The 26,654-nt window shown below is 45.4% G+C and overlaps 2 protein-coding genes across 17 annotated transcripts in view; one reads left to right on the forward strand and one right to left on the reverse strand.

The window, feature by feature from the left end:
- The first annotated feature begins 13,602 nt into the window (after nt 1-13,602).
- Nucleotides 13,603-15,742, forward strand: CIMIP2B (ciliary microtubule inner protein 2B). 3 transcript variants are annotated; one of them, XM_070519226.1, is made up of 6 exons: nt 13,603-13,799; nt 14,185-14,411; nt 14,490-14,739; nt 14,921-14,972; nt 15,116-15,245; nt 15,511-15,742. In XM_070519226.1, exons 1-6 carry the CDS (start codon nt 13,744-13,746, stop codon nt 15,597-15,599), a joined length of 804 nt encoding a protein of 267 aa, XP_070375327.1. In that variant the 5' UTR covers nt 13,603-13,743; the 3' UTR covers nt 15,600-15,742. The 3 variants fall into 3 exon arrangements, with proteins under 3 accessions (XP_070375327.1, XP_014721557.1, XP_070375328.1); XM_014866071.3 differs by having other exon boundaries at nt 14,490-14,710; nt 15,048-15,245; XM_070519227.1 differs by lacking the exon at nt 15,511-15,742 and having other exon boundaries at nt 14,490-14,710; nt 15,116-15,354.
- Nucleotides 15,707-26,654, reverse strand: part of RUSC2 (RUN and SH3 domain containing 2) — a 60,581-nt gene continuing 49,633 nt past the window's right edge. For 7 of the 14 annotated variants that reach the window (XM_070519220.1, XM_044779253.2, XM_044779254.2 and 4 more), the window contains 10 exons: nt 21,231-21,860; nt 20,804-20,989; nt 20,511-20,651; nt 19,284-19,360; nt 18,897-19,071; nt 18,701-18,806; nt 17,964-18,010; nt 16,718-17,534; nt 16,486-16,623; nt 15,707-16,402 (listed from right to left, as the gene is read on the reverse strand). In XM_070519220.1, coding sequence (XP_070375321.1) covers nt 16,201-16,402; nt 16,486-16,623; nt 16,718-17,534; nt 17,964-18,010; nt 18,701-18,806; nt 18,897-19,071; nt 19,284-19,360; nt 20,511-20,651; nt 20,804-20,989; nt 21,231-21,252 — 1,911 coding nt within the window. In that variant the 5' untranslated portion in view covers nt 21,253-21,860 and the 3' untranslated portion in view covers nt 15,707-16,200. The remainder of the gene's footprint in view (nt 16,403-16,485; nt 16,624-16,717; nt 17,535-17,963; nt 18,011-18,700; nt 18,807-18,896; nt 19,072-19,283; nt 19,361-20,510; nt 20,652-20,803; nt 20,990-21,230; nt 21,861-26,654) is intronic. The other 7 variants (XM_070519222.1, XM_070519215.1, XM_070519216.1 and 4 more) reach the window with 4 other exon arrangements.

The raw sequence follows: 26,654 nt of genomic DNA on the forward strand, positions 1-26,654 counted from the left end.
GGAAATGGCATTTAGATACCACAATCTGGGTATTAGGGGTATAAAAGGTTATTTGACTTTAGGAAGAGCAGTTAAATGAATATAGTCTATTCCTATTCTCAAAACAGTCCCCTCCATTATCTCTTTACTATGAAAAATTTCAAACATGCAGAAAAGTTGAAGGAATGCACAATGAACACCTGTATACCCTCACCTAGATTCAATAATTGTTAACATTTTGTTGTGTTTTTTCTCTCTAATGTGATATCATATGGTTTGATAGGATAGGATATAATATGATTTTTTATTGTACCATTTGAAAATAAGTTGCAGGCATCATGACACTTCTTTAGCATTATCTGCTAAGATAATTTTCTATGTAACCGTAATACTATTATTACATCCTGAATCACTTTCTTCATTTGGTTTCTTGGTTCTCCTCATGTCTCATTGGCTGCTGCTTCTAGGTCTCTTTGGCTGATTCTTCTTCATCTTCCTTGACCGTTAATCAGTGGTGTACCTGGAGCTCCATTATCAGACCTCTTTTCTCTCTACACACATACACGGTGAGTCATTCCATTAACTCTAAGCCTTTAAAAGCTGTTTATATGCGAATAACTCCCATTTTCTTTCTCTTGCCCTAACCTCTCCTCAGAACTCTAGAGTCCTATATTCAGTTCCTTACTTATCATCTCCAGTTGGATATCTAATTGGCTTTTCAAAATTGATGAGTACAAAACTCTCTCTTGATTCCTGCCTCTCTTCCCCAGCTTTTCTCTAGGGCTTCCCCATCTCAATAAATCCAATCTATCAGATGCTCAGGCAAGACAATTCCAGTTATCCTTGACCCACTCTTTCTCTCTACCCCATATCTGGCCAATCAGCAACCTGTATGCTGTATGTTTGAAATCTATCCATAACTTGACCACTCTGACATTTCCACTGCCTTTAACCCCAATCTAAGCCACCACTATCTCTCGCCTGGATTGTTACAATAGCCTCCTTTCTGGTGTCCCTGCTCATGCCTTGGTTGTACACAGCAGCCAGAATACTCCTTTCAAAGTGTAAATCAGATCATTTTCTCTCTCTGCCCAAAACCTTCTGTCATCTGCCTCAGAATCAAATCCAAAATCTTTCCTGTAGTTTTCTTTGTCTTTCTAATATTTATACCTTTGATTTCTATTCCCTTGCTTAAGACATTGAATATAATGTTAAGTAGTGGCAGTAGATGCTCTTATCTTATTCCTGATCTTTAGAAGAATGCCTTTAATGTTTTACTGTTAAGTTTCATGTTTACTGTGGGGTCTTTTTTGGTAGCTACCTATACCAATTAGCTATTACCACAAAAGTGCCATGTAACTAACCATATCAAAACTCAGTGGAGGGCCAGCCCCATGGCCAAGCAGCTAAGTTTGCATGCTCTACTTCGGTGGCCCAGGGTTTCTCTGGTTCGGATCCTGGGCATGAACATGGCACCGATTGTCAGGCCATGCTGAGGTGGCATCCCCAATGCCACAAATAGAAGGATCCACAACTAAAATATACAAGTATGTACTGGGGGGATTTGGGGAGAAAAAGCAGAAAAAAAACCCCCAAAAACCCTCAGTGGCATAAAACAATTATTTAGTCTCATAAATCTGTGGGTTGACTGGGGTCAGCATTCTGAACTGGGATTGGCTGGATGCTTTTGCTGTGCTCCATCTGTCTCTTACTCCTTCTGGGACCAGCAGGATAGTCTGGGCATGTTCTTCTCATGGTGATGGAAGAAGGGCAAGAAGACAAGCAAATTTTCAACTACTTTTCATGTCTTCAGGTTCCATCGTCTGTCAACTTCCAATGGTCAGAGGAAGTCATATGGCCAAGCCCAAACTATACTCAGTCTACAGAGGTGGGAGGAGGAAGGGAGGAAAAATTTCTAAACAATGGTACATTACATTAGTTAATTTTCTAATGTTAAACCAGCTTTGCATTTATAGAATAAAGCTGTCTTGATCTTGATGTGTTCTTTATTTTTTACCTTATTAGATTTGGCTTGCTTTTTTTTCATATTTTACAGTTTTATTTTTTATTAGCTTTATATTGAGATGTACTTTATATACCATATAGTTCACCCACTTGAAGTGTACAGTTCAGGGGCCAGCCTGGTGGCGCAGCAGTTAAGTTTGAAGGTTCCGCTTCAGTGGCCTAAGGTTCGCTGGTTTGGATCCCAGGTGTGGACCTACACACCGCTTGGCAAGCCATGCTGTGGCAGGCATGCCACATATAAAGTAGAGAAAGATGGGCATAGATGTTAGCTCAGGGCCAGTCTTCCTCAGCAAAAAGAGGAGAATTGGCAGCAGATGTTACCTTGGGGCTAATCTTCCTCAAAAATCAATCAATCAATCAATCAATCAATAAAGTGTACAAATCAGTGGTTTTTACTATACTCACAGAGTTGTACAACTATCATCACAATCAGTTCTAGAATATTTTAATCATCCCAAGGAGAAGCCTCATATCCATTAGCAGTTACTCCCTGTATTTCCCCCAAACTTCCTTACCCCCAGCCCTAGGCAACCATGAATTCACTTTCTGATTGTATAGATTTGCTATTCTGGACATTTCATATATGGAATCATACAATACATGGTCTATTGTATCTTGGTTTTTTTTACTTAGCATAATGTTTTCAAGGTTCATCTATATTATAGCATGTATCAGTACTTCGTTCTTTTTTTAATTGCTGAGTAATATTCCATTGTGTGAATATATCATGTTTATTTATCTGTTCATCAGTTGATGGTCATTGGAGTTATTTCCGCTTTTTTGCTATTATGAATGATGCTGCTACGAACAATCATGTCTACATTTTTGTGTGACATATGTTTCATTGTCTCATGTCGCTTTTTTGTTTTATTTTGTTTTGTTCCTCTATTCCTCCTTTACTACCTTCTTTGGTTTAAATAAATATTTGTTAGCATACTATTTTAGTTTTCCTGTTTTTTGTAAAACATATATTTTAATTACTTTCTTTTTCTTTTCTTTTTTTTTTTTTAAAGATTTTATTTTTCCTTTTTCTCCCCAAAGCTCCCCCAGTACATAGTTGTATATATTTTTTTACTTGTGGCCTGTGGGGCGCCACTTCAGCATGGCTGGATGAGTGGTGCCATGTCCATGCCCAGGATTCGAACTGGCAAAACCCTGGCCAGCCTAAGTGGAGCGCACGAACTTAACCACTGGGCCACGGGGCAGGCCCCCTTAATTACTTTCTTAATGGTTGCTCTAGGGATTACAGTCTAGTCAAATTGTTGAAAGACAAGCACACAAAAATGAAAACTATGTTCACAAAAAGATGTGTACACAAATGTTCACAGCAGTATTATTTATAATGGCCTCAAATTTGAAGAAATCCTCATGTTCATAAACTGGTGAATGGATAAAGAAATTGTAGTATATCCCTACTATAGAATATTACTGAGCAATTAAAAGGAATGAAATACTCATACACACAACGTGGATGAATTTCAAAACTTGCTAAGTGAAAGAAGTCATACGCAAAAGGCTATATACTGTAAAATTCCATTTACATGAAATTCCAGAAAAAGGCAAAATTCTAATGTCAGAAAGCAGATCGTTGGATGCCTGGGATGGGGAAGGGAATTCAGAAAAGAAAAAAAAAAAAAGATAAAATCTTGAAAGCAGCAAAAGAATCATGACTTGTAAGGTACATGGGAACAACAACTAATGGCTGACTTCTCAGGCCAGAAGGCAGTGGAATCTCATATTCCAAGTGCTAAAAGAAAAAAACTGAATCAAGAATTCTATATCCAGCAAAACTACCCTTTAAAAATAACCTACCCAGCCCTAGGTTTATAAACAAACATTTATTTGTTATAAATAAATATAAATATTTAATATAAATTAATATAAATATAAACAAATATTTATTTAAACCAAAAGAAGGTAGTAAAGGAGGAACAGAGGAACAAAACAAAACAAAGGCAAAATAAAGACATTCCCAGATACACAGAGACTGAGATAATTTATCACTAGCAGACTTGCCTGACTTAGAAAAAAATACTAAAGGTTGAAAGGAAGTGATGCCAGAGCATAACAGGAATCCATGGGAAGACATAGGTCAAACTTTCTGGTGTCTTTGCATGTCTTGTAACTTTTTGTTGAATACTAGACATTTTAGATGATAAATTGTAGCAACTCTGGAGTCTGATACACATACCCTGTCTCTCACACACACACACATACATGGAGGATTGTTATTTTGTTTGTTTAGTAACTTGCCTGGGCTAAAACGGTTATCTATCTACCTGCTGATGCCTCTGCTCAGGTTTTTCCCCCTTGTTTTTGCTTTTAAGTCTGGCTTCTTTGGGATAGTGCCTGTGTCTGTATATCTTAGTGTTCAGATGTTGTGCTCAATCGCCTTGCACTAGTAAGGCTACACTCTCTGCTGATGGGTCTGGTAATGGGTCTGGGAAGCACATTCAAGCTCAGGCCCTTTTCAAAGTTGACCTGGCCTTTACTTTCCACCAGGCTCTCTCGTGTCTTCTTTGTACATGTGCACAGGCTCTGTTGGCCAGGGATGTGTAGGTGGTTTGAGCCCACTCTAGTCCCTGCTGTGCATTTACAAAGCCTCTGGTCAACCATGGATGTGTGGAGAGCTTTACAAACCCCCTAAAGCTGTTTCATTTCCTGGAACTCCCTGTTAAATGCATGTATAGTCTGCTGGTCCATTGCTTCCCCCGTACAGGCCCACAGCACCAGGCTATAGGAGCCATGCTTCCTCTTTGTTCATTTGTTCTGTGTTCTTGTTAATGTGTTCTTCTGTGTCTGGCTTATTTCACTTAGCATAATGTCCTCCAGGTTCATCCATGTTGTCCCCTACTTCTTGAAAGCTCATCTTTGCATTTGAAAATGTTTTATGATATTTTATAAAATATTTTGTAAATATTTCATGAAACATTTTATCAGCATTTTCAGTTTTCAGTGAGAGAGTTAATCAAGCTAACTAGCTCACTATAATGCTGAAAATAGTTCCCATTATGTTTTTTTAAGTCCTTTTCTTTGCCTTTGGTTTCACTACAATGTTTTAGACATAAGTTCTAGAAAATGTACAGCCCTTCTCTCTTTGTAGAATGCCTCTCCTCAATTCTCTCTATTCTCATTTAAGACTCCCGTTAGAATATGTTAGAATTTTTAATTCTTCCATCCATATCTAACACCTTTTTAATATTTTGTCTCCTTTATCTCCCTGCTGTATTCTGAGTTATTTCTTTATTTTCCAGTTGAGCAATTTTCTCTTCAGCTGGATCTGATCTTCTGTTTTACCTTTGAATTTAGTTTATTTGAACATTTTTATCCTAGAAATATCGTTTTTTCCTCAAAATTTGTCTGTTTATTCCTGATAATTTCTTGGAGCTTGTGTATGTAACCTGTATTTCTTAAAATATTTTATACAAAACGTTTCTATATTCTGTATCTGACCATTGTAGCTGTAGTTCTTGGGAGCTCTAAATCTATTGTTTGATGTTTCTACTGACTCATACATGGTGGCTTGATTTTTTTGTACATTTGGTAATCTTTGATTGTGGACTGATTCCTTGATCTTAATCTGTGGGAGCCTTATACATCTAAACTGGTGAAGTCTCCCCCCAGGGAGGGTTTGTTTCTCATTCTGCTGTAGACGAGGTTTACCACTAACAATGACTACCCATTCTCTCTTTGAGCTTTCCAGCTTAGCATGAGACTATCAGCTTCAGCTACCCTACCTTACCACTGGCCTAAGCATCAGTCCACTCCCTGACTTATAGCTCCTTAGGGGAAGCCATTGTCAAGTCTCAGGACTGAAGGAGATGACAATGGCCATGTTTTTCTCCTTCCTTAGAAGGGAAGGGAGTCAGGTTTCCTCTCTCATGATGTGACTGCTATCACCCATTAGAGATACATTTTCTTCAGTGCGCCTTTATTGGTATCACACCACAAACCAGGGATGCCCTCAGAACAGCCCCTCTTCTCCATGCCACCTGCCCCAATTCACATTTTATTGTTTTTGTTTTGTTTATTGTTGTTTTTGAGGGGAAGATGTGCTTTTTTTTTTCTTTTTAGGAAGATTAGCCCTGAGCTAACTACTGCCAATCCTCCTCTTTTTGCTGAAGAAGACTGGCCCTGAGCTAACATCCATGCCCATCTTCCTCTACTTTACCTGTGGGATGCCTACCACAGCATGGCTTTTGCCAAGCGGTGCCATGTCCACACCCAGGATCTGAACTGGCAAACCCTGGGCCATTGAGAAATGGAATGTGCACACTTAACTGCTGCACCACCAGGCCGGCCCCAAGGAAGGTGTGCTCTTGAAGACCCTTTTCTCTGTGTGAACCAGCAACACGTATACCATATATTGTTGATTTGCTTTAGATAGTCCTCTGAAGAACAACTGTTCTGCCATAGTCCTGGAAGTGGAAGTCCTCACTGTGTCATTTAATTGGTAATTCTGGCTAATAAGAAATCTATTGATGGGGCCGGCCCTGTGGCCAACTGGTTGGGTTTGTGTGCTCTGCTTTGGCAGCCCTGGGTTTCCCCAGTTTGGATTCTGTGCATAGACATGGTACCGCTCATCAGGCAGTGCTGGGGTGGCGTCCCACATAGTACAACCAGAAGGACCTACAACTAGAATATACAACTATGTACTGGGAGGCTTTGGGGAGAAGCAGAAGGGAAAAAAAAGAAGATTGGCAACAGATGTTAGCTCAGGTGGCAATCTTTAAAAAAAAAAGCGAGCTATTGACATTTCAATTTATTTTTCATGTAATAAGCCATCTTAGTACTCTTACTAGTTATTGTTTTTCAGCTGCTTCTCAGGGTTTTGTAAGTTAAGCAGATGGTAATTTTTTTTCTTCATTTCCAACATTTAAGGTTCTTATTATTTTTGTTTTATGCACTGTGTAGACCATCTAGAATACTGTTGAATAATAAAGGTGGTAGTGATCAGTCCTGTTTAGGTTTTGACTTTTATAAGATTGCCTGAAGTGAAGGACTATCAACTCTACATGCTAGCATCCATCTTACGCCCACGGCAAACACAGTCAGTTCTTCATGCTTCTCTCTGCTGAGCCACGGCCCTATTTCAGAACCTCACAGTAACACCCCACAGATGGCTACAGTTGACTGGGTTTAGTATGACACATGAGATGTTTGCCAGTCCTGGCTCTGGCTTTTCTGTTTGAGGTAGTTTGATACTGGCTGTTCATTTAAAATATTCTTTATTATGTTTCTAATCCTGGTTTACTAAAAATCCTTTTTTAAAAATCACAAATAGATATTTAATTTTATAAAGCTTCCCCCAATATCTGTCAGGGCGATCAAATAGCTTATATTTTCTTTGGTTCATTCCTATGTTAATTACATTGATATATTTTTCCAGTTCTATGATTGTTGCGGTCCTGGAATAAATCCTACTAGTCATTTTTTTTTTTTAGACTTTTAAAAAATGTTTTCCTTTTTCTCCCCAAAGCCCCCCGGTACATAGTTGTATATTTTTTAGTTGTGGGTCCTTCTAGCTGTGGCATGTGGGACGCCGCCTCAGCATGGCTTTGATGAACAGTGCCACGTCCACGCCCAAGATCCGAACTGGCAAAACCCTGGGCTGCCGAAGCAGAGTGTGTGAACTTAACCACTTGGTCACAGGGCCGGCCCCTAAATTATTTTATTGAGGCCATATTGGCTTATGACATTTTGTAAATTTCAGGTGTATGCTATTATATTTCAGTTTCTGTACAGATTGCATTGTGCTCACCACCAGTAGTCTAGTTTTTATCTGTCACCACACATGTGTGTCCCTTTACCCCTTTCGACTTCCCCCGACCCTCTTCCCCTCAGGTAACTATCAATCTGTTCTCTTTATCAATGTGTGTGTTTGTTTATCTTACACATATGAGTAAAATCACGTGGTATTTGTCTTTCTCTGACTTTTTTCACTGAGTGTAATATCCTCAAGGTCCATCCATGTTGTCGCAAATGGCACAATTTTGTCTTTTCTATGACAGCGGTATTCCATTGTCTATATATATATCAGGTCTTTATCCATTCACCCATTGATGGGCTCTTGGGTTGCTTCCACATCTTGGCTATTGTGAATAATGCTGCAGTGAACACAGGGCTGCATAAATCTCTTTGGATTGTTGATTTCATGTCCTTTGGATAACTACCCAGTAGTGGGATAGCTGGATCATATGGTGTTTCTATTTTGAATTTTTTGAGAAATCTCCATACTGCTTTCCACAGTGGCTGCACCAGTTGCATTCCCATCAGCAGTGTATGAGGGTTCCTTTTTCTCCACACCCTCTCCAACATTTGGTATTTTTAGTCTTAGTGATTATAGCCATTCTGATGGGTGTGGGGTAATAGCTCATTGTAGTTTTGATTTGCATTTCTCTGTTAATTAGTGATGTTGAACATTTTTTCATGTGCCTGTTGGCCATCTGTATATCTTCTTTGGAAAAATGTCTGTTCATATCCTCTGCCCACTTTTTGATTGGGTTGTTCATTTTTTTGTTGTTGAGTTGTGTGAGTTCTTTATATATTTTGGAAACTAACCTCTTGTTGGATATATGATTTGCAAATATTTTTTCCCAGTTGGTGAGTTGTCTTTCATTTTATGGCTTCCTTTGCTGTGCAGAAGCTTTTTAGTCTCATGTAGTCCCACGTGTTTATTTTTTCTTTTGTTTCCCTTCCCTTTGAAAAGATACTGCTAAGGCTGATGTCAAAGAATGTACTGCCTATATTTTCTTCTAGGAATTTTATAGTTTCAGGTCTTACATTTAAGTCCTTTACCCATTTTGAGTTAATTTTTATGTATAAGATAGTGGTCTACGTTTATTCTTTGACATGTGGCTGTCCAGTTTTCCCAACACCATTTATTGAAGAGACCTTCCTTTCTCCATTGTACGTAGCTCCTCTGTCGAAGATTATCTGTCCATAGATGTGCGGTTTCATTTCTGGGCTTTCAGTTCTGTTCCATTGATGTGTGTGTCTGTTTTTGTGCCAGTACCATGCTGTTTTGATTACTATAGCTTTGTAGTATATTGTGAATTCAGGGAGTATTATACCTCCAACTTTGTTCCTTTTTCTCAGGAGTGCTTTGGCTAAATCCTACTAGTCTTAATGGATGTTATTCCTTTACAATACTACTAGATTTGTTTAGTTCATACTATGTGCCAGACACCTGTGTTTGATGCTGAGGATAAAAGTGTGAACAAGATAGATGGACAAGGTATCTGCCCTTCCTGATCTGTCAACTCAGGCGTGATAAAGAGCAGAATATTTGCCAGCATTCCCTCCATCCTGAACCTTGGGCAGAAATCACTCAAGATATGCTGTCTTGCAGAGTCTTAGGAGGTCTCAGAAAGAGGGATGTGATCATTTAGTGGTGTCTGCCATTGGATTGGAGGAAAGACGACAATGATGTCACACATCCTGCTGTTTGCTGTCTCTGGTGTGATGTTTTATTTAGGATTTTTTGTCTGAATTTGTGTGAGGTTTGTTAGGTCTTGAATTTATTGGGTCTTAAGTTCACACTAATTTTTTAAATTAAGTATATAACGTGGGTCTTTTGGTAGGGGCATCTGTTTGACCACTTTTTCAGTTTCTTCTGTGGTTATTTTATTCAGATGTTCTATATCATTTTGGGTTGATTTTGATTTATATTTTCCTAGACAATATTAACCTCACTGAAATTTTCTACTTTAGTTATATAGAATTTCACTTAGTATTCTTCTATAATTAAAAAGAAATTCCTGGGGGTTGGCCCAGTGGCACAGCGGTTAAGTTCGCATGTTCCATTTTGGCAGCCTGGGGTTCACTGGTTCAGATCCTGGGTGCGGACATGGCACCACTTATCAAGCCGTGCTGTGGCAGGTGTCCCACACATAAAATAGAGGCAGATGGGTGCGGATGTTAGCTCAGGGCCAGTTTTCCTCAGCAAAAAGAGGAGGATTGGCAGCAGATGTTAGCTCAGGGCTAATCTTTCTCAAAAAAAAAAAAAAAAAAAAAACAGAAAGAAAAGAAATAGAGTATTTCTTTAAAAAAAAAAAATTCCTGGGGCCGGCTCCATGGCCGAGTGGTTAAGTTTGCGCGCTCCGCTGCAGCGGCCCAGGTTTCGGATCCTGGGCGCGGACATGGCACCGCTCGTCAGGCCAGGTTGAGGCAGCGTCCCACATCCCACAACTAGAAGGACATGAAACTAAGATATACAACTGTGTACAGGGGGGGTTTGGGGAGATAAAGCAAGAAAAAAAAAGAAAAAGATTGGCAACAATTGTTAGCCCAGGTGCCAATCCTTAAAAAAAAAAAAAAAAAATTCTTGTGTGCCTGTGTTTTAAGCTACTTCTTCATGCCATTAAAGGGTTTGTGTAGTATTTTTTTCTCTTGGCTAGCTGTGCCAGTAGTTTGCTTATTTTGTCTTTTTTTTAATAGATCTTATAGTAGACATTTCAATTATTTTCCTGTTTTCTGATTTACCAGTTTCTATTGTTAGGTTCATAAATTTTTCCTCCTTATTTCTTAGCTTATTATATTCCTCATTTCTGACTTCTTGAGTTGACTGCTTAGTTATTAGTTAGCTAATTTTGCTAGTTGGGTAGTTGGTTTTACACTTGTTTACCTGGCTAGCCTGTCTGCAGATTGTTCTGTTGAAGCCATCATGGTCTGCAGCACGTGCCCTCCTGCACTCCCTAGGCACAGCTGATTGTTAACAGTGGTCTCTGTATCTGCTGTGAGGCCAGGCTTGAGAGAGATGAGTGTGGTGTAGACAGCAGTGCTCATCTTTATCTGCTTCTCCTTCCTTCCTGGGCACATGAAAGCTTATACTTCTGAGTGGCAAAATGTTAACAATTGGTAAATCTAGGTAAAGGTTCTATTTTTATTGCAATTTTTCTATAGGTTGATTTTTTTCAAATTAAAAGGTTTTCAAAAATGTACCAGGACCCTAATTCCCAGAATAACCTGGATGGGGCCAGGCATGAATATTTTTAAAAATCACTCTAGGTAATTCTGAAGCACATCCCTGCTTAAGAAATGACTGTTGTAGAGATGGTGGGAAGAGGGGTACAGAGATTTGCTAAGGCATATGCACACCGAAGCTATGAGAGGGAACTCAGTGGCAGATAAATCCATTTGGGAAAGGGAGGGGGAGGGATGAGGGCAAGGGAGAGAAGGAAGGAGGGAGGGAGTGTGGAGGAGAGAGAGAGAGACTGAGGACATGTGCAGAAAGAAACCATGGCCCTGGGGAGAAAAGAGGGAAAATAACTGCCTTGGCTCCTGTTAGATCTCAGGGTCTCAGTTCCAGCTTCCATGAGGCCTGGCTATGCAGCAGGCTGTGTGTTCTTTCTGTGGACACGCATGGAATCTAACTCATCCTCAGGCAGGGGTTCTTCCTCTCACTCTTGGCCCTGTTCCTGTACTTGGGCCAGCAAAAGCAGACAGTAGCTTCTTGTGACAAAAACAGCTCCCACTGGAATGCTTATTTAATAATATTGACAGTTTATTAGGTGCCAATAACTATTCTGTTTTACATGTACCATTTAAGTTAATTCTTACAGTATTACCATTCTCATTTTATAGATGAGGGAAAAAGAGAGACAGAGAGGTTTACTAACTTGCTCAAGGTTACAGCTAGTAAGTGATGGAACCAGATTCAAGCCTATGTCCTTAGTCATGACGCCAGTGTGCACTTGAGGCTAAAAATTGCCTCTGAATTTGATTGAATTCTCATTTGTTATTTATTTCTAAATGATGATGTGTAATCACACTTCTTTTCTTTGTCCTAACAGTTATTTAAGAGGGCATTTAAAAAATGTCTAAGTGTTGGTTTTTTGTTTGGTTAACTTAATTTTTTTTCATTTACAGGTTTACTGTGTTTGTGTGCGAAAACGTGGCTTATTTGTGCTTGTTGGGATTTTTGAGATTCTTCTTTGTGGCCTATTATAAGGTCACTTGTTTTTGTTTAAATCTCCATTGTGGTGTTTATTTTATTCTCTCTCTGCACTTGTCTTTAAAATTTTAAAATCACTGAGGTCAAGAATTACAGCTTACTCATCTATTCATTGACCAGAAGGTATTTGCCTAGCAGAGATGTTTAAAAAAAGTGGACTGAATAAATTAATATCGATCTTTGTGGATTTGGAGAATGTTACACATGTAAAAAGGCCAGAAAGAGACTGTGCGGTTTCCTTTGCTGGGATCCATCCTCTGTGCTCAGACCAGCCATATCCAGATAGAATGCCCTGTTTTCAGGACAACTTACAGTTGAATAAGGCTTATTTGGAGCTGCATCCTAGGAGGAAAATGCACATTTTTTTAAAAAAAAGATTGGCACCTGAGCTAACAACTGTTGCCAATCTCTTTTTTTTTTTCTCCCCAAAGCCCCCCAGTACATCGCTGTAGATTCTAGTTGTGAGTGCCTCTAGTTGTGCTATGTGGGACACTGCCTCAGCGTGGCCTCATGAGTGGTGCCATGTCCGTGCCCAGGATCTGAACCAGGAAAAGCCTGGGCCGCCAACGCAGAGCGCTTGAACCCAACCACTTGGCTATGGGGCTGGCCCCGAAAATGCACATTACCCTCATATCTCCTTTCCTTCAACTCCCACAGTAAGAAAACCCATATCCCCTGAATTTACTAACCATCCATTGATCTCCATACTTGTTAAAGCTTAGAGACAGTATTAGACAGCAGAGAAGGAAATTAAGTTTCAGTAGCTATGTGCCAGGTGCTGGGGTTCTTTCACACACACTATCCGACTTTATCCTTGACAGCACCTTGCTAGGTTAGGTTATTTTAACCTTCATGGTAGAGTTGAGGAGTTCAGGTTCAGAAGAAGTTAAGTCACCTGGCTCAGAGAAGGTAAGGTTGGCTCAAGCTATTAGGAGCCCATGACTGCCTGACCTCATGCTCTGCTCTTTCCTCTACCCGACCATTCCAGCTCCTTGGTTTTTACTGTTACAAAACACATTTCCATACATCACTTTGAGCCTCACAACAGTAGCAGAGTGAGCAGTAGTATCCTCATTTTATAAATGAGGATAGTGGGGTTCAGAAATACTAAATGACTTGCCCAAAGTGACACGGAGCTTAGCTTTTCTGACTCCATCATGGTGTACATTCTGCCACTGTTAAGTTTGCCTAGCAGAGCATGGCATATTTGTTAAATGGATGATGATCCAAATTATAGTAGGAATCCAAAAAATAATTCCTGAAATAAACTTAATGTCACTGTCTAGAGGTCTCTAGGTTTTTTATTCTCCATCACCTCCCTTCTAGGCTCTGGGCTCCCCTCAGAGACTCTCTTTTCCCAGGAACTGCATCACCTTCAAACAAGACTCAGAGGAGAAGCCACATTTCCAAAGGCAGGTGCTGAGATGGGGGCTTAAGAAGAAGGGTCATCTTTTGAGAGAGAGCTGAATGACTTAACAGTTTTTGTTCTCCCACCTCCCACCTTAGGGCTTCCTTAGGTCCTGCTGTGAGGAGGTTGTACTCAGCCTCTTCCCTGCTCCCAGGTGGCAGGACTGTGTTCTGGAGTAGACAGACTAGCGAGCCTCTGCTCTCCTGTTCTGCTCCAGGTGGCCTTGGCAGTCGTCTCACTAGCGCCCCCCTCCTTGCTCCTTCCTAGGCCCCGCCTCCTGCCTCTGGCTCGGCCCTGTAGCCCTGGACACAGTACACACAGCGCAGAGCCATCGGCTCAAAGGCAAACAAAACGAACTGCCTGGGTTCCCGGGACTATGGCCAGCACCTTCACACTGGGGCTGAACCCTCAGCACCCTCATCATATCCCGGGGTAAAACTTCTTACCCAGAGCATACCCCTGCTTCCTTCTGAGGATAGGGGTAGAGGGATAGGAGTTGTGTCCCCTAGATCTCTGGGCCAAGAGGACATAGTGGTTTGGGAGGCCCAGGGCTGGGGTATCAATGGTGTTGGACGGAAAAGCAAAGGAAAAGTGGTAGCTGGGCTTGCCACAAAGCTCTGTGTTGTCTTCTCCATGGTAACAGGGTAACAGCAGAGGGGAAGGGTAAAACCCAGAAAGAGAACTGAGAAATGCCTCCTCCAAATATATACACAGCTGAGTCCAGAAAAGATTAGGGCTTCAAAGATCTCTGCTTCTGCCTCTTGGGATGGTGGGGCAGAGGGATTCTGGAGGTGACTGGGTGAGTCCTGTGCTACAGGTACACTGGACACTGCCCACTATTTCGGTTCAGCATGGGCCAGGCCTATGGTCAGATTACTGGTCATCTACTTCGGGGCTCTCCTGGCCTAGCCTGGCCCCCTGCCCATCGCACACTTCTGCCTCCCATTTGGCCTCCAAGATCTCCCGAGGTTCCCAGGAGAAGAAGCCTGCGTGTCAGGCATGGGCACGAAAGGCTCAGCTCTAGCATGATCCCTGGGTACACAGGTGTGAACAGGTGCCCCCAATCCCAGAACATGTGTCCCAAACACTAACAGAAATCTTCCTCATCCCCTGCCCACCCAGGATTTGTACCCCAGGCACAGTTCATTTTTGCCAAGAACTGCAGCCAGGTGTGGGCTGAGGCTCTGCATCATTTTACTCAGTGGCATGGGGGACAAGGGAGTCAAGAGCAGCTGCCAAAGGAGGCTAAGGGAGAAAAAGACATGGGGAAAGACCAAGAGCCAACACTGGAGCCAGAGCTGGAGGCCAAGGAGGAGCCACAGCTGGGAGAGAAGGTAGAACAAGTGAGACCAAGAAAGCTGAGGGGTCTGCAGTGGGGTGGGAGTAGGGAGCCTTACATCTGTGTGGCCAGGCCTGGGGATGGCCATGAGTAGCTTGGCTGTGGGTACGGGGGACATGGAGTTGACTGCCAGCTCCACCTCCCTGGGAGCTTGTGTTAGGGCACAAGGGCTGAATTTGAAAGCCCTATTTCTTCTCTCCACTCCCCTCACAAGGCTTCCCCCTACTCCATGGATGACAGAGATCCTCGCAAGTTCTTCATGTCAGGTGAGAGGAGGTGGGTAATGACCAAAGGTGTGGGGAGGCCCTCAGGAGGTCCTGACTCAGTATCCCATCCCCCAGGCTTCACTGGTTATGTGCCCCATGCCTGCTTCCTCTTCAGCTCCAGCTTTCCTGTGCTTACCAACCAGGCACTGCAGGAATTTGGACAGATGTACTCATGGGGCAGACCTCAGAAGGATCCCAAACATCTCCTCCCACTTTCCATGACTTTCCCTCAGAACCTGGGCCTTTTACCTAACTATGGGGGCTCTGTGCCAAGTAAAGGATAGTCCCAGAGGGAGGCTTTGGGGACTGGAATATCATGGAGGGGGATGGGGGGACGTGGTTTGGGGGGTTGGAACTAATAGGTAAGGGGGAACCTCGGATCATGTGGTTGAGCTTTATCATTGGGCAGAAAAGGAAACTGAGGCAGCTCACAGTGGGGAGTCAGGACCAGATTTTGGAGGGTCTGGACAACTGGCTGAGAAATAAATGGCTTTTCCGTGCCACTAGTTTCAAGTGACAGACTCTCTGGGTCACACAGGGTGTAAGTTCCAGTTTGGCCACACATCTTGGCATCTCACTCATGATGCTCTGGGCCTCAGCACCCTCCAGAGGCAGCTCCTGGTGTAGGTACCTGGACTTCAAGTTCTTTCTTCCCTTTTCATCCTGTCCCAGCCATCCTTTTGGAAGGAAGAGAGATGGGCCAGAGGGTAGTGGGAACCACAAAGAGAAAATGGTTTGGAGGCTGAGCACCTTTTTTATTAATAGGTGTAATAAATAAATAAATAAAATACATAAACAGAAGCCTGGGCTCCTCCTCCCTCTTCTGATCACCAGGTACTGGCCACAGCCTATTTACAGCTGGGGGCTTAGGGATCTGGCCCCAATACTGTTACCCCTCCTCCTCACCACCTGGCCTAGGGAACCCTGCAAATGGGCTTCTGGTCACCTCCCTCCATACAGACGTACTTGTCTGTACCCACGGAAGGGCTGGCCCAGATGGGCTGGGGAAATCCTGGCAGCCCAGTGCTGTGTCCCTTCCCTCCTTTCCTGGGTGGAGATCTGGACGAGGTCACTGGGACAATTAAGGGGGAGTAATTAATACTGAGCACAGGCATATGTGGCCCCCAGCTCTCAGTCTACTCTCAGTAGCCAAGCCAGAGGGAAGGGCTCTCAGGCTCTGAGTCTGGGGGTTATGAGGGTCCCCGAGGCCACCAGCATGCACAGGGCCTCAGTTTTGGCTGCTTCCGGGTGTTGGACTTGAAGTTGGGGTCAATGTCACGTAGGCCAGAGGCACCAGGCCCATGTCAGTGCCACGGCTGCAATGCAGCCAGTCTCCTTTGGCTGGCCCCAGCACCCGTAGGATATCTCCCTTGTGGAAGCTCAGCTGTCCAGGGCCTGTGGCCAGATGGTGGCACAGTGCCGTCACCTTGCTGGGGAAACAACAAATGAATGTCAGAGAAACCCCACCCAAAGCCAAACGCAGCCCCTAATCCTTCTGTCCCCCAGGACTCACCATGGAGGCTTGGAGGGCAGGGCTGGAGGGTGTGGCTCCTGCAGGCTCTCCCTGGGTTCTGGCTCCCGGCGGGCACCCACTGTCTGCACCACTAGTTGGAACATGGACTTGTCCAGGCTCAGCCAGTCTGAGGGTAGCCTAGGGGAGAGCAGCCAGGGCTCTGGCTCTGTCTGTGTCCTGGCTTAGATCAGGTGCCCCACTCCCTCCATCTACACTACGGGCTGCCTCTTACCTGTTTGTGGGCCGGGCTTCCCGCTGAACCTTTCGGGACCCAAAAAGGTGTCCCCACTTGATGCCCCCAGGTGAAGGCTCAGAGGTTCCTTCCTCATTTTCTGCTGGGGGAGCAGTCGACCCCTCCCTCTCCCGACTGCGTCTCAGCTCGGCCAGCACAGAATCAGGGGGGCTTCCCATCCAGAAGGGCCAGGCCCTGCCCAGAGTCTCCTCAGGGGCAGGGCAGGCCTCAGCTCCCTCCACAACTCCCTCTCGGGGGGGTGGCCCCCTGCCTCCGGCTCCTTTCTTTTTCTCACTGCTGCTGCCACTGCTGCTATTGCTGCCACCTCGGGGAAACCTAGAACCCTCAGTGGAGCCATCGATGTAGACCTGGGAGCTCTGCATGAGCTGGTACCACCAGCCAGCCTGCCCACCTTGGGCCCACCTGCCACGCCCTGAGCCCCCAGCTGCCTCTGCCATCTCTTCTGTCTCCTCTTCTTCCTCTTCATCTTCTCCACCTTCTGGGGCACCCACACCCTTCACCCGCTCCCCATGGGCTGCCCTGTCCATGTCTCCAGGGCCCTCCTGGCCCCGGGCCTGGGCCAACTGCAGCGTTGAGTGGGCGGATAGCAGCAGGTCCTGGGACACCCGCAGCAGCTCCTTGTGCTGCCGCTGCTGCTGCCCACTTTGCAGCAGCCGGTGCTGGAAGAGCAAGTCGAGGCTGAAGGGCAGCAGGGCCAGGGGCTGTAGCAGCAGCAGCAGCTCCTCAAAGAGGCCGGGGCACACGGTATGTGCTGCGCTCAGGAAGCCCCATGGCTGGTAGTGGGTCTGGATGATATCTGGGGGAGAAAGAGAGAGGGACTGACCCACAAAGAGAGGCAGAGCCTAGCCTAGGGTGGGCCTGTGAAAGCCAGCCTGGGCAAAGCCACCAGCTGTGGAGTGTGCCACTTACAAGTACAACAGCGTAAATGATGCCTCCTGAAGTTGTGCGGAGCATAAACTCCACATCTTTAAGTGGAGGCCCCGAGTGGAGGAGAGAGGTGTTGGGATTCCTGGCCACCCTGACTTCCAGATTGCCTGACTCCAAGGCTCTAACACAAGCAGAAGCAGGGGAGGACTGGGTAAAAGCCTAAGCTTTGAGAATGAAAGCTTGTGTTGTTCCCCTCCCCACCTCTAGCATCTGAAAAGACAGCTCTGCCTCCCTCTTTTGATCATCTGAGGTCTGGCTTATGCTGAGCTGCAAGAGAGAGCAGGGTTCTGGGCATTACCTTCGTGGTTATAGAGGTGATTAAACCAGAACTCCAGGGACCGGATGCTGTAGGGAGATAGGAGGAGAGTTGAGTCTTGTGTGGATATAGCCAGATGATAAGGTACAAGGGAGACAGACCTAGGACAGGGGTATAAGTGAACACCTCCTTTCTACGGCAGGGATGCTACCCGTTTCATTTCATGTAATAGAGTTCTAGAAAGTCAGTGGGGATGTAGGAAGGGGGTGAACATTTGATTCATAAGCCAATCACTTCCTCCTAGAATGGAGTTGGCCTGCAAAAGACCCGAGAAGTCAGGGCAGCTACTGAAGGAGAGTACAGGGTAGCTCAGGAAATGACCTGAGCCCATACTTGAGAAAGAAGAATACTGTGATGTGGGTCCCAAGGTGGACTTAGGGTCAAGCAAGATTTGGAAGCAGTGCTGGAATTGAGAGGATCAGGGTTTGCAATATCCGGAGAAACTGAGAACCAGATTAATTTTCAAATAAACCAGATTATGGATTTATAAAAGCAGAAGACCATGTTGATGATCACTGCCAGAGGGTCGTGGGTGTGGTGGGAAACCAAGGACCTACTGAGAGAAGCTGTAGTTAGGTAGGGAGAAAGTGAGGCTGGGCCCTGGCTACAGATCCCACAGATCCCCTTTTTGTCTCAGTCTAGGGAGTTGTTTCCTTATAGCTGGCAGAGCCCAGGGGAGGGGCCAGTGGTTTGCAGATCTTGCTGTTCCACGCACTCACTTGAGCAGGCCGAGGATGAAGGCGTTGAAGCGCATGGTATGACTGGTGAGCTCTGGGAATTGGCTGACTTTGTTGTAGAGGCCATGCAGGACCTTGGTGGATGGGCCTGGGAGGAAGACAGAGTTGGAAGTCACACGCCCAATCTCTGGAACCCTAAATTCAGCCTGGGGTCCCCATCTTGCCACCCAGCACTTACCTAGCTGTGTGGAAGCCTCAACCACACTCCACGGCATGTTCTTCCGTTGCCCAATGATGACATCTAGCACAAAGGCCTTGAGCCCATCCTCCAGCACAGCCCGGACGGCAGGGCACAAGTACTTCAGAACCAGGTGGCCTACATTGGGGCTCACAGAACTATTCCCAAGCTTTGCCTGTGGATGCAGTAGGAAGTACAGGGAATGATTTGAAGCCTGACCTTGGTCCTCTCCGACTCTCTTAGTCACCCTTCATGGTGCTTCTCTTGCGATCCTCATCCCTAAGTATCCAACCCTGAGCTCTAGATACAAGAGAGCAAGGGAAGGTGGTAGCACAGAATAGGTGAGGGTCAGCAAGGTAGAGCTCAGCTCTCCAGTTTCTCACCTACCTTCACCCCAGGATCCCGGCTTGTGCCAAAATGGGCCACAATGAGGTCCACAGCAGTGTTAACAGCTTTCACGAGCCCTGCAAGTGAGAATTAGATGTGACAGGTCCCTAATCAAGTCCCTGGACAACTCAGGTGGGACTGAGCCCTAAGTGGGGAGAGGGAAGGGCTTCCACACTCTCTCTCTGCCCCTGCACATGGGTCTCACCAAGGCACCAGGCCCTGGGCCTTCCTGTTTTTGCCCAGTTCTCAAGCCCCTCCTGTTTTCACCTGTCAGCCTGGACCCACCTCAATGATTCCACTGTCAAGACCTTCGGTGTTCTCATTTCCTTGCCCTCTTACTCCAGTCCTGGGTCAATCTAACTGTCTGTCTTCTCCACTCTGAGAAACCAGGCTATTTGCTGCTGGAGAAAGTCCAGGGCCACTCACATCAGTGACTGACCAGGGCACTTCTCTAATGTGCCTCTACTATGCTCTCAAGTTGCCATGCCAAATCTTTACCATTCTTCTCAAGTCCTTGGTTCTACTCCACACAGAGAACAGAGGCCACTGGTCATGAATTCAACTTCCCTCTCCATCTAAAAGACATAACTATAATATATCTATCCTCCCTCCCGTCTCTCACTCCCTCTATCTTGGAGGAAGGTGGCTGTTCCCCTTCTTGCCCAAAGTTCTTGCTCTCCCTAAGCTTTGAATCTCCCACTCTGCCTCTGCAAGGGACTTGGGCTTCATCCTTCTCCCTTCTCACAGGCTCCTTCCCTTCAGCCCACAATTATGCTCAATTCTTTCCCTACCATCTTTAAACAGCTCTCTGTCTTACTTCAATGGTCCCTTATTTGATAATTGAGTGGTTCCTTGTCAGTCCGTATCTTACTAGGTGTCACCATCATGCTTACCCAAGCTGCTGGGTCCCGTAGTACTTGAACTCCCCCAATTAGAGCACTGGGCACTGATTTATGACATGGCAGTCTCCCTCACCATCCTTAGCTCCCTGAGGGAAGAGACTGAAGCCTGATTCTCAAGCATCTGATAAATGACCCTGGCCCCCTCGCACATACAACACGTAGGACAAAGACTTTCTACCTCTCGCCCCAATGCCTGTACTCTAAGTCCTCCTAGCACTTGGAGTTCTCAGACAGGGAACTATTCTGGAGGGCTAGAAGGTAGGGCAACAGGCACAAATAGGTAGTGACAACAGAATTCCTGGCCTGAGCTGGGGGCAATATTCACCTTTTTTCTGAAGCAGGTCAATGGAAATGGCCTCTGAGTTGCCATCTGGGGACAGACAAAACTCAGCTGGAGGCTTCTCGGTCAAGGAAAAGGGGTCTTGGAAGTCAGGGCAGGTCAGTGGTAATGGCTTCACTACTTGACCTTGAAAGAAGAGAAAAATCAGTCCCAAGCAACTCTCTTTCCAAGAGTTGCAGCTCAGTTCTGTGCCTCATACCCTGAAGCAGTTCCTTCTCTACCCCTTCCCAGCTATGGCAGAGCCTGCCCTGGGTGTAGTGGGGACCTGGCCCACAAACCATTCAGCCGGCAGTTCAGATGGCCAGCAGCACTGAGGGAGCCAGGAAACTCAAAGATGGGGTTCCTTCGGGCCAGCCGAGCTTCCTGTGGCCTTCGGTCTAGGCTCCCTGACAAGCCAGGCGGCCCTAGTGGGTTCTTCCTCCTGTACTCCCGCCACTTGAGTGCTTGAGGGGATAGGTGGTTGGCTGAAAGCAGAACAGATTAGCAGAAGAGACAGGCAAGAGTTAGTAGGAGACAGCATTTCATATCTACCCAGTGGGCCCATATAAAACATGAGGGCTGGGAGTGTGGGGATATTAACCACAGATGCTGGGGAAGGAGATGCAAACATTATAACCTCTGGCCCCAGGCTGGAGTATAAAAAGCCAATCAAAGGGGAGACAGAAGTACTTGGGGTCATGCCGGGGTGGGCAGTGAAGTTCATACCGTTACTGGGCCTGGAGGCCATGCTGCCCTCACCACCTCCCCGGGCCAGGCTCTCTGCTCGGCTGAAGCCAGATCTCCAGGAGCCCAGAGGAGGCAGGCTTCCTGTTCCATGGAGTCGGTACTCAGCCAAGGTCAGTATCTTCTGATCCTCCTTTGGTGGCTGCTGGGAGGTGGCAGGCCGGACAGCAGGAGGACAGGAGTGGCTCCATGGGGGTGGGCTTTCTGTGGCTGTGGCCTGCTCTGGGGGAGGGGAGCACGAAGTGGAAGGAGAAGAGTCGGTGCTGGGCCCAAAGGGGCCAGCACTCCGAATGGGGGAGTAGCTGCCCAGGGGTGATGGCCGTGAGGTTTCTGGCTCAGGCCCAGCTTTCCCGGCCCCTTTGTTGGCGGATGCTTGTGACTCCCCTGAAGGAGCTGGGGCTGGGACTTGAGCAGTGGGGGCAGCCAGTGGGGCAGGCTGCTGTGCACGGCTGCAGCCCGAGAGGCTGTAGAGTTGGGAAAGGCTGTGGAGGGCCCGGGCCTTGGCCAACTGCTTGGGGAAGTGGTGCTGGAACACGAAAGGCTGGATGGGCAGCGTTGTTGGCCTCTGCTCCTTGCTGTAGCGAAGGACTGGTCGGCTCTCAGCACCACCCCCTGTGGCAATAGGGATGGAGAAGGAATCAGACAGACACTGAAACCCACATGAGAGGAAGCAAAGAAGCAGACAGGAGCTGATGCTCACTGTGGAAAGGGGAACGGATGGGCAGGAACTGGGGTGTAGGACTTGAACGGGGTAGGGGTAATCCAAGTTTGTGGAATGTGACACTGCTCCCCCTTCTTTTGTAAAACTTTTCCTATTGTTTTCGTGATACTGAACTGTCTTGTATACTCCCTTCATTTTCTTGACTTCAAAGGTAGGTGTATCTTAAGGCTGCTTTTTTTTTTTTAAAGTTTTTTTTCATTTTTCTCCCAAAGCCCCCGGTACATAGTTGTATATTTTTAGTTGTGGGTCCTTCTAGTTGTGGCATGTCCACACCCAGGATTCGAACTGGTGAAACCCTAGGCCACCGAAGCAGAGTGCCGAACTTAACCACTGGGCCACGGGGACAGCCCTAAGGCTTAATTCTTATATCTCACTTTACACTTTATTCCTGGCACTGTTCAAGTTCAACATGCATACAGATGACTCCTGAACGCACAGCTTTAGCCTGACCTTCCTCTTGATCTCTAGATCACTGTGCTTTATGGTTCTGCTTTCACTTAAAATTTGCTCTTTAAGAACAGTTAGCTTTTCTCTTTTCTCCTTATGACTTCCATTTCTGTCAATGGCAGAACCACCATTTTCTTTGTGTCTAAGGCCTAAAGACTTGGAGCCAGTCCCAGATTTTCAGTCAAGATCATCGTCCCTTGTCTCCTCTCAAGCCAGCAGATTTCATTCTTGAGAGAATCTAACCATAATAAAATATTTCTTTACTTGCAGCCAGAATCAGCCTCCTGTCCACCCACTCCCATTCTTTTATGATCCTGGCATTGGAGCATCAGAGTCCATCCACATCAGCTCCCTCTACAGAGAGGTGTGTTCCCCAAGACTAATCCTCTCCTGGTCTTTCAGCCAGTCTCTAGGTCAGTGTCCCGCCAAACACAGGGCACAGAACTAAACACAAAACTCCAGGACACTGCACAGTAGCACTGCCTGTGTATGGGCTGTGCTTCTGATACACGTGCACACTGTAAACATTTGAGTGAACACAAGGTGGCGCGAGAAGCATCCACACCACCTGAACCCCCAGTGTGGCTCACTAGCACAACTCTGGCTCAGCAAGTCCGTGAGGCAGGCATTAATATCCTTACTTGACAGATCAGGGTATTGGAAATCTAGAGAGATTAAGTCCTTTGCCCAAGGTCACACAACTAGGAAGTGGCAGAGCTAGAATTCTGCCTAAGCCACAGTCCGACTATTGTTCTCTCCACTACCTTGTATTGCATGTGAAATGGTTATAAGGCCAGGTTTTCCTATCCCTCATCTTTTCCCATTTATTTACTTCAGTGAGTCTTAAGTGGACAGTGACAACCCTATCAGGGAGGTGTTTCAGAATCACTCCCAGGGGCATTTTCAAACTATGTGCTCCTGTCACCCCCAGTCAGTGCTTAGAGAGCCCCCTCTGTCATTCTCCCTTGTTCAGAATGCTCCAGCTGTACTTCCTTCTGTCCTTAAACATGCTAAGTTCATTAATATCTCAGGGCCTTTTGCACCTGCTGTTCCTTCTGCCCCCAATCATCTCATCATTCAGGCTTCAGCTCAAACATCACCTCCTCAGTAAGACCTTCTCTGACCATCCCAGCCCCTCTGGCAAGTCACACTCCTATCTCATTACCCTCTTTTATTTTCTCTTTGGCATTTTTTTCACTATCAGAAATTATTTTATTTGTTTATTATCTATTACTCCTCATAAGGGCTCCAGAAAAGCAGAGTTTTTTATTTCTCATTGCTTTATCCCCAGTGCCTAGAACAGAGCCTGGTACATGGTAGGTACTGAATGAAGATTTGTTAAATGAACTGTCACCCCTGGTTCAGGCTAGTTTCATTGCATCCAGAATCTTCTTACATAAATCAGCTTGCTTCCTAAAATACCAATTTTATTTGATCCCATGTGGCCGCTATTGCACATAGAATAAAGTCTAATCTTCTCAGCTAGGTAGGTGTCCGTACCTGCCACAAATTAGACTGCTCGCTCCTCAAACTTCCACACCTGCCATCCTTTTTGACATCACTCTTCCCACCCCATCCCCATCTTTAAGCATATTGCTTTTCCTGCTGGCAATGTCTTCCTCCTTCCCACTTACTTAAACGTAAGATTTCAAGACTGAGCTGGCCCTCCCAACCACAGCTTTATTATACTCCCTATATCAAGTATGTTTGAATTAGACTTTATTTGCACTCTTTTTAAAATCCTCCCTGTTAAGTTCCCAGGATATGGTTTGAGGCAGAGGAATAAGATCAGGGAAGAAGGGGATCCTATTGTGGGGAGTAGGTCTCTGTTCTATTCTCAGGGAACACAGAGAAGAAATTCTCACTTTTCTATGTGAGAGCCCTTAAAAAAAACCTGGAGACAGACCACATTCGCCCAAGTCTGCTCTTCTGTAGGTGACATGGCCCCAGTCCTTCAGTTCCTTCTTAACATGGAGTGCCCAGAACTTCCAGGTGAGCACTGACTGGTTCAGAGGAGTGGGGGACTATCAACTCCTCCCTTCTGGAGGCTATGAATTAATCCAGTGGGGGCTGGCCCCACGGCCAAGTGGTTAAGTTCAAGCACTCCGGTCCAGCAGCCTGGAGTTCACAAGTTAGGATCCTGGGCGCGGACCTACATACTGCTTATCAAGCCATTCCATGGCGGCATCCTACATAGAAGAACTAGAATGACCTACGACTAGGATATACAACTATGTGCTGGGGCTTTGGGGAGAAAAAAAAAATCCAGTCATTTTGACTTTTTGGAAGCCCTTCCAAACTGCTGACTCATTCTGAGTTTGCAATCAATTAAATATCCCAAATCAACTCAAGTACAGCTTATATATCACACTTCACTCTGGTCTCTGCTTTATTAGTTTTGTTCTTTCCACATTTGGTAATCCTTGATTCTGCTGCTCAGGATCTCAAAGAGATCTCAGCTTCTTTTGTCATTCGTGAATTCACTGAATTGTCACTCATTTTTCATCAAAAAAAAGTACAGAATCAAGAGAAGAGCCCTGTGGTAGGTCACTGGAGACTTATGGAACAGAACAGCATCTTGATATGAAAAGTCTTATCTGATAGAAAAGATACTTTTAATGCCTCTCCTCCACCTCTGACCAGGACCGTCCTTGCCCTCAGATTGTCAGCCACAGCATCCCCTGCACCTAGATATACCCAGCAGACACTGCAATTGAAGAAGAGGGGGTTCCAAAGGACTCTGGCCAATCTCTGCGGTTTCTTGACCCCCCTTTTCCTTAGAAACCTCCCTTCCACCTCCTACCCCAGAGCAGCTCCACTGTGTATGTTTAGGAGTGTGAAGTCTTCTGATGGGCTATGACCTCCCTAACAGCAGAGACAATACCATTTATGGTTTTTTAAGCCCTTTCCCTTGAGAAGCCAACAGACCCAACCTAAGGCTACAGCACAGCAAATTCCCCTTTAGTACCCTTTCCTCCCAAACCCTTTTGCAATCTGGCTTCTCCCCTTACTACTCCCACATGTTGCTCTTGGATTCTTCAGCCTTAGGCTTAGTGACTTCTCTTCAGAACTCATTTGTGGAACCTAATTCTTTTCTTTTTCTTTTTTTTTTTTTGAGGAAGATTAGCCCTGAGCTAACTGCTGCCAATCCTCCTCTTTTTGCTGAGGAAGACTGGCCCTGAGCTAACATCCGTGCCCATCTTCTTCTAGTTTATATGTGGGACGCCTACCACAGCATGGCTTGCCAAGCGGTGCCATGTCTGCACCCAGGACCCGAACTGGTGAACCCCAGGCCGCCGAAGCAGAATGTGAGAACTTAACCGCTGCGCCACCGGGTCAGCCCCAAGAACCTAATGCTTTTTGAAACTTTCTCCTCCTTTGGTTCCTGTGACTTCTCTCTCTCCTGGTTTTTCTTTTAGTTTCCTGACTAATTTCTTCTCAGTCTCCTTTGAGGGTTGCTCTGCTCACCCTTAAATCACCATATCCCCAGGGCTCTGTCCTTGTTTTCCTTATAACTTCACACATTCTCCCTGGATGCTCTGAGCCACTCATAGCTTCAACTACCACTCTTATTACAATGACTCTCTGATCATGGTGGCCTCCTGACCTCCAAGGAGACATCCTTTCCAATCCAACTTCCACCCAAACCACCAGTGATCTTTCTAAAATGCAAATCAAAACAGGCCACTAAACTGTTATACTGTTTGTTAACAAACAAAATGCCACTTCCCTGATTAAAATCCTTTAATAGTTCCATTCACACGCCACTATAGCTAAACCAAATTATTTGCAGTTTCTGGGAAGCATCAAGTTATTCTGTGCCTTTGTGGTTTTCTATAGACTGTTGTATGACCCTAGAATGTTCTTCTTACAAGTCTCCACAAAGCCAATTCCTAATCCTCTTTCTAAGAATGTGCTTAAATGTAAATTGTGTTAGCAGTCCTTCTCTGACATTTTAGTCTCTTTAGATATCCCTCTCATAGACCAGGACCACAGACTGCCGTCTCTGCATTTTAATTATCTGCTTCCTTTTCTGTTTCCATCCTTAGTCAGAATTCTTTGAGGGCAAAGAACGTCCCTCTCATTTCTCTATCACCAGCACCTACTTAACATAAAAATTACTTAAATATAATAAAATAAATAGGGAAAGAGGTGGCCTAGGAGGCTTAAAGGTCAAGTGTCAGGTCTCAGGATCTTTGAAGAGTGGCTACAATCACTGACCAAAGAATGAATCTCAC

The sequence above is a fragment of the Equus asinus genome, chromosome 10, assembly GCF_041296235.1.
Source record: "Equus asinus isolate D_3611 breed Donkey chromosome 10, EquAss-T2T_v2, whole genome shotgun sequence".
Taxonomy (NCBI): domain Eukaryota; kingdom Metazoa; phylum Chordata; class Mammalia; order Perissodactyla; family Equidae; genus Equus; species Equus asinus.

What these genes read in the sequence shown, in the direction of transcription:
- CIMIP2B (XM_014866071.3), top strand. Translation starts at nt 13,744, where the DNA reads ATGGCCAGCACCTTCACACTGGGGCTGAACCCTCAGCACCCTCATCAT. An exon ending in CATGATCCCTGGGTACACAG is followed by an intron (nt 14,412 to 14,489) that starts GTGTGAACAGGT and finishes CTGCCCACCCAG; the next exon opens with GATTTGTACCCCAGGCACAG. An exon ending in TGGGAGAGAAGGTAGAACAA is followed by an intron (nt 14,711 to 14,920) that starts GTGAGACCAAGA and finishes TCCCCTCACAAG; the next exon opens with GCTTCCCCCTACTCCATGGA.